Source organism: Sinocyclocheilus rhinocerous, unplaced genomic scaffold (assembly GCF_001515625.1).
Source record: "Sinocyclocheilus rhinocerous isolate Xijiao unplaced genomic scaffold, SAMN03320098_v1.1 scaffold980, whole genome shotgun sequence".
Taxonomy (NCBI): domain Eukaryota; kingdom Metazoa; phylum Chordata; class Actinopteri; order Cypriniformes; family Cyprinidae; genus Sinocyclocheilus; species Sinocyclocheilus rhinocerous.
Genome location: NW_015635053.1, coordinates 179,697 through 187,062, shown reverse-complemented (window position 1 = coordinate 187,062; position 7,366 = coordinate 179,697). Strand labels below are relative to the sequence as shown.

The window sequence follows — 7,366 nt, the reverse complement described above, 5'->3', positions numbered from 1 at the left end:
ATAAATGTGTGTTGGCAGTGTGTGTACACAACCACCCTAAAATGATAAAAATCCACCCAGTGGTATTTTTTTAATCTCTATAAATAATATCCCCTTTTTAAAATCAAGCCATTCTCAGCTTCTTGGCTGTGTGACGTCACACAGACCCAGGCCCCTCCCACGATAGTTGATTGACACGGCTGTCTTACCTTAGACCCGCCCTGAGTGAGCTGTACACAGTCCTGCATTGTTTCGACGCCGGAGCAGGAGTAGACTAAATGTGTCTATGTTTGCGCGAATCATTCATGATCCAGCTTCACCTACAGAAGTGAATATAAGAGTTTTTTATGAATCTTTGCAAATTGCCTTTCCTAATAATGTGCTAGTTAGCAAGTTTCTTGGCTAAATGCAGCTAAATGCACTTAAAGTAAACAGGACGGCTCGTCACCCAACAGAAGAGAGGGCGGGGTGAGCAGAGCTCATTAGCATTTAAAGGGAAATGCAACAAAACGGGTTGCTGTGAAAAGAGCTGATTTTAACAAGGTAAAAAGGGTGTTTTTTACAAGACAATTTAGACATTTTAACCAAAGTATGTTATAGACTTTTCATTAAGACCCTAAAGAATCATATCAACTTGTGGAAAATGGGCATCCGATGGCCCCTTTAAGAAGTTATTTTATTTTAAGTTATATTTTTTGTGCGCAAAGAAAACAAAAATAACGAGATTATTCAACAATTCTTCTCTTCCGTGTCAGTCGACGTGCACTCACACCATGAGTACCCTGACACATGCGTGTGCATTCCTCTGATTGTAAACAAGCCACAGTGCGTCTCGGTTCTACGTCAGCAGCACCACACGCATGCTGTCGCGAACGAGCGTTGAAGACTGACATGGAAGAGAAGAAATTGTTGAATAAAGTTATTTTTGTTTTCTTTGTGCACAAAAAGTATTCTTGTAGCTTCTTAAAATTACAGTTGAACCACTGATGTCACATGGACTATTTTAATGATGTCCTTACTACCTTTCTGGGCCTTGAACGTGGTAGTTGCATTGCTGTCTATGGAGGATCAGAAAACTCTTTTATTTCATCAAAAATATCTTAATTTGGGTTCCAAAGATGAACAAAGGTCTTACAGGTTTGGAATGACATGGGGGTGAGTAATTAATGACAGAATTTTCATTTTTGGGTGAACTATCCCTTTAACACTTATCAAAGTGATAAGTGACAGCAAGCAGTGAATGCTGTGATGCTCTAGGCCTTTTTTTGTCGTCATACTTTAGCGAGGCTTAATTTAACCACCTGTCAGACCTGTAAATCTAAATGAAGAGTCTTGAGACATTGTATATGGACATGACGTGTCTATCTATAAGTTTGTATCTGGGTGTTTGAGGCATGGGTCAGATGACTTCTTGGCGGGAGATCATCAGGTTGGGAAGGTGTAAAGTGCTGACAGATGCATGATGACTTCTCATAACTCTCACTGTCATGATGCGAATCATGATACTAAACAGCTAGCTTGATGTGAATACAAGATGTGCAGAGAACATGAAGTACAGAAACACTTCATCTAAAAGCACTTTAGGCAAAACCACAACTGATATTTAACACTGTAATGAAAATCTGCTTGTTTACGATCTATTTATTGGATGAAACCCACAGGGAAATATTTTCAGTCTCGTTCACAATTTATTAATAGCCAACATTCCATCCTGTCACTATCCTATCATTCTGTCCTCTCCTTTTAAATGCATACAGTATATCTGCTAAAAGAAAATACTAAGAGGATTGCTGTTTTTGGCAGGAGTGGTTTACGGTTCTGGAGCACTTCCACATGCTGAACGCTACAGTCTCTGACCTTGTGATGGGAAATACATTCACCTTCAGAGTTTTTGCAGAAAACAAGGTTGGAAGGAGTGAGACTGCTGCTGTAACAAAAAATGCTGCTCATATTCAGAAAACAGGTAAGCTCACAACATCTCATTGCTTTAACTCCACAGCACTTCAGACTTCTTTCATTAAGTAAAATTAACGCAAACATATTTTAGTGGTGGTAAAATTACTAAAGTATGGCCTATTTGCTGGCAGCATAAGTAGTATAATAAAATACACCCATGTTCATTCACTATCCTAACTGTAAGCTGTTTGCTGTTGCCAAGCAATGTAGCAAATTGCCCTGTTAAAAACAACAACAGCATATGCTGGTTAGGTATGCTTTGAAGCATGGTAGCTGGTTTAAGCTGGTCTTGAGCTGGTCCTGAGCAGGACCTAGTTGCTTAGGACCAGCACATGACCAGTTTAAACCATCTCATAACCAGCTTAAACCAGCTCAAACCAACTGCCATGCTTCAAAACATACCTAACCAGCATATGCTGTTTTTTTCAACAGGGTGGCACATGATGCATTAATTTGATCAACGTTGTAATCAGTTTCACATAAATTCTGTTCTTTCTATTCATCAAAGAATCCTGAAAATAAGCATCAAGTTTACAATGCTGATAATAAGAAATGTTTGTTAAGCAGCAAATCAGCATATTAGAATGATTTCTGAAGGATCATTTGACACTGAAGACCGGAGTAATGATGCTGATAATTCAGCTTTGATCACAGGAATAAATTACATTTTAAGATATATTCAAATACAAAACAGTTATTTTAAATTGTAGTAATATTTCACAATATTCCTGTTCTTACTATATTTCTGATCAAATAAAAGCATCTTTGGTGAGCATAAAAGACGTCTTTCTAGGGATGTCCCGATCAGGTTTTTTGTGCCCCTGATCCGATCTGAGTAAAAGTTATAAAGTTATTACAATTAATCAAATTTATACAGGAATGTGCAGAGAGTTTCTCAGGGACAGGGGCTCATATGTAAAGAAAATATATAACCTATAAATAAAAATGCACATACATTCATTAGGGGTGGGCAATATGACCAAAATTTTATAATAGAATATGAGTAATTTTATTTCACGGTAACAATATATATCACGATATAGATATTTTTGCTTTAAATTAGGTCTTTATGATATTAAAAAAATGATACTATAGAAATTTCATAATTCTTGTCACCAGTGTCAGTATCACAAAAAACTACTACTAGCCTAAATAATAAAAATAAAAAAATCAAGCTCACTGCAGACAAGTTAACAGGCAGTGATTAAACAAGAATAAGTAACTAATTACAAGCAATAGGACAACAATAAAACTACAGTAGAACAAATAAATAAGAAATGCTACATACATTGTATAAAGTAATACAATGTATAAAAACACTGCATATTCTTCACTGTGTAAATTAAATATATATTTCTTCTTATTAAAGTTACAACTTTAATGTCACCCCATACAGACAGACATTGGTAGATGTAATCAGACTGTGTGGTCACAATTATGAATATAGTACTACTGATATAAAATTCTTGTATTTTATATGTATTATAAGCAGACATAAAGTGGAAAAAAGTAGAGATAGTTAGAACGCATGAAGCTGGTGAATGCCAGAATGCCAGAATGCCAATCTGTCAGTCAAGTCCAAAGCAAGACGCAAACCATAGCAATGCTGACGGCAGATAGAAGTAAACAGACCTAGAACAGACCTCACTGTTTCTCGCAATGTAGTAATGTAGTTCTGACTCCAGAAGGCACATAAATGCACACATGACCTCACAGTCAATAATAAATGTGGCAAGTTGTTACAGTGCATGGCAACTGCAAACAGCCTACAAATAAACTTAACAATAATTGATATAATTGATATTAATAAATGATACTAAGTGAACTGTAAACACATGAGGCCATTTTGTTGGCAGCAAACGCTGACAGCACATAAGTGTACTCACTGTGTGGAGATAAGACTTGGCTCTGCCTTGAGTGCTAATGACAGTTCTCATTCCTCACATCAGAGCTACATGGGATCTGCATAACAACATGGATTATGCTGCAGTGTTGCAAAACTGACAATAATTTAGCAACATGCATCAGTCAGGTGTAGACATGAGTTTATATAAGATCAGTTAACTGTTACACACCGAGGCAGCTGACACTGAACTGGTTACGTTTCTTAACTTCCAGCCTGCTGTAACTTTCTGTTCCATCCTGTAATTTCAAAAGCATTGCAAACACAAGGCCTTTTGCTATGCACTGCCTTAATTTCATATAAATTCTAAGTAGGGATGAACTATTCAATTAGTCACCCAACAAACTACAGTGAGGTTGACTAGTTTACTTAGAATTCTCTTTATTTTAGTTTTGATATGTTTAGCTGTAATGCTTTAATTAGCATCATGCAGCTTGCTGTGCTTTAGCTCATGGAAGGTAGCCCTTCAGATTCAAGAATGGACACCCTTGATTTAAGGGGAAAAGAGAATGATTGACCGATAATCATGCAAACTGTATAACAGCTAAAGCAACTTTGTCCCTCGAGATCTACTTTCCAGCTGATTTTAGCTCCAACCCTCATTAATCACACCTGAACTAGCTAATCAAAGGCTGTCTAAAATTGCCCCCATGCCCTTATATAGGGCACTTCGCCCACTATACGCTTATATAGGCCACTATTTGAGGGAACTGCCATTTGTAGTGGTGTCCAAGACCATAGTGGACATTATTAAGTGCACTCATTCAATCCTATAATGCACTTCATCGCACAACGGGTGTACAACCAATGTACACTCAAAGGCTAGACGCTTAGCTGTTATACAGTTTGCATGATTATCGGTCAATCATTCTCTTTTCCCCTTAAATCAAGGGTGTCCATTCTTGAATCTGAAGGGCTACCTTCCATGAGCTAAAGCATAGCAAGCTGCATGATGCTAATTAAAGCATTACAGCTAAACATATCAAAACTAAAATAAAGAGAATTCTAAGTAAACTAGTCAACCTCACTGTAGTTTGTTGGGTGACTAGTTGAATAGTTCATCCCTAATTAGAATTTATATGAAATTAAGGCAGTGCATAGCAAAACGCCATGTGCACTGTCAGAATAAATTCCTGTGTCTAGCTAGAAATCTAGCATTTCCGGCACATTCAGTGTCCCCTTGCTTGTTTTCATTCACTCCTTCAAGTGGACTACATGTGTGTTGGAGCTAAACTCTGCAGGATGGTTGCCCTCCAGGAGCACGATTGGACACCCATGCCTTAAATTCATAGCTGCTACAAATATAAACATTCAGACGAACATCTTTTGCTGTTGCTTTGCACCCACCCTATGAAACATGTCCGACCGGGGCTCTATTTAGCCGACTAGGAACCCACCATCCGCTTTTTAAAACCTGTAGTTTTGCACATTCCTAATGTCACGTAACAGCTCTACCCTCTGCACAACTGTCAGGCCCGGCTGAGGTTGTTGTCCTCTGTCCTGTAGGTATTGTATACAAACCACTGGAGTACAAAGAGCACGATTTCAGCGAGGCTCCCAAGTTCACAGCGCCTCTCAGCGACAGAGCTGCCACTGTGGGCTACACCACGAAACTACTATGTGCAGTGCGAGGCAGTCCAAAGGTATGAATCATCTCTTTTCTGCTGATTTGGTATAGTCCTCCTTGTCCTTCTTCCACGTTGTCTATCATAGCTAGATGTTTGTAGCCAAGAATTAGCTGATGTGTTGCTACAAATATACTTCTGGAGGAGTATCATTGTAATTCAACATCATTACATCATAACAGCTGTTAATAATCCAATGATGGTATCAACATATCCAAACGTCCTTGAGTTCAATCTCAATAAATAGCTTAATTATACCCATAGCTGTAGTCATAAGGTACAAAAAGCCCAGTGCAGGCTGTTCCTGCTGACCAAGGAGGCCAGCTGCTAGACAGTCATGTGGGGACTGTGTTAGCTTGTCATTCCCAAGGAGGGGGATGGAGAATCAAGTTTCGAAAACAGCTGAGATGGATGCAAAATCTGGGCTGAATGCAAATCCTGGTGAGTTTGCCTTCTAGGACACTCCAAAATTCTTGTTCATTAAATCTAGCTGTGATGGGACCTGCTTTCTATTTCATGCTAACAAAGTTCCAGAGATGTCCGAGCTGTCTAGGGCATGTTGGATGCAATTGGATGCAAATGGAAATGTAAAACCTTCAAAGCCACAATAGAACATGATGTTACACAGAAGAACAACTCAATAATGGCTTCCTCAAGAGTAAGGGTACAGTATTTACAACATACTTCAAGCAATACAGTAACACACAGGCAGAGTTTGAGTTGGCAGTCAGGGACTCATAAAGGACTGTGACACTCAAAAGTCCTTGCTCTGGTTTGTAGTGCTGGGGCCCAATTTCCATTTGGCACCAACAGAGTTCCAGGGTGTCTTGAGCTTTTTGGATGAAGTTAGAAACCGAAAACCTTCAAAGTCATAAGAGAACCCCATGATGCACTTCATAGAAAGATGCCGTAGATTATTTTTCACCCTCATTCCGTTCCATGTTTATCCGGGTCAGTTAACACCATTACGCTTTCTTTTTCTACTTTGGTGCTGAAAAATCAGGATATGTCTGAGACATAAGAGTTCTTGACAGTGTGATAATGTACAGTAAGTAAACATTGGAGTAAGCAGGCTACTGTAAACCATTATTGCATCATTACAAGCCAGTGGTGGAGCCTGGGTATTTTCATATCGGAAGCCAGGTAGGGTCCCACAACTTTTGGGATGGTTTATCCACACCTGCTACAAGCATTCTAACAGGATGGTTGAGAATTGTGCTGGGAAATGGTTTGTAATCATATTGTGCCAGACCAAGCTCAAGTGGAAATGCACTTGGAACTGTTCCTCCGTTAATGGAAAGAGTTTTCATGAGTTAATGGAATGATGCTCATATTTATGTCCAGATTAATGACTTGGACAGTCTTATTTGTGATTGGCTTGTTAATATTCCCAGTATGTGAAAGTCCACAAGTTGACTGAACATGCTCTATTTTTTGGTTATCCAAGATCAGCACAGACGAATCAGATGACCAATTACATCCCCCTGCTGGGCAAAAAAAAATCTCAAGAAAAAAAAAAAAAAAAAACTCCGGTTGGTTGGCTGGTCTGTGCCAAGTTAACATTTAGATTTTCATTTTTTGTTAATTGTATAATAAATAAAAGAATACAAATAGATAGAATACAAAAAGAATAGAGAAGCTAGTGTTAGTTGTTGTTTTTTAAAGAAAACAAGCAGTTAGAAAATAATTAGAATAGAGAGTGCTAGAGTTAGAGGGTCAAATAAAGTTGGAAGAGATGTGTTTTTAGCCGATTCTTGAAGATAGCTAAGGACTCAGCTGGAGGTGGGCAGGTCATTCCACCAGGAGGGAACATTTAATTTAAAAGTCTGTGAAGGTGATTTAGTGCCTCTTTGGGATGGCACATTAATGCACTGTTCACTTGCAGAACGCAAGCTTCTAGAGG

At 38.6% G+C, this 7,366-nt stretch overlaps 1 protein-coding gene across 2 annotated transcripts in view; it reads left to right on the top strand.

The window, feature by feature from the left end:
• LOC107746526 (myosin-binding protein H-like) overlaps window positions 1-7,366 on the top strand; it is a 36,599-nt gene that overhangs the window by 15,042 nt on the left and 14,191 nt on the right. For both annotated transcript variants that reach the window (XM_016560766.1, XM_016560765.1), the window contains 2 exons: window positions 1,783-1,942; window positions 5,345-5,481. In XM_016560766.1, coding sequence (XP_016416252.1) covers window positions 1,783-1,942; window positions 5,345-5,481 — 297 coding nt within the window. The remainder of the gene's footprint in view (window positions 1-1,782; window positions 1,943-5,344; window positions 5,482-7,366) is intronic.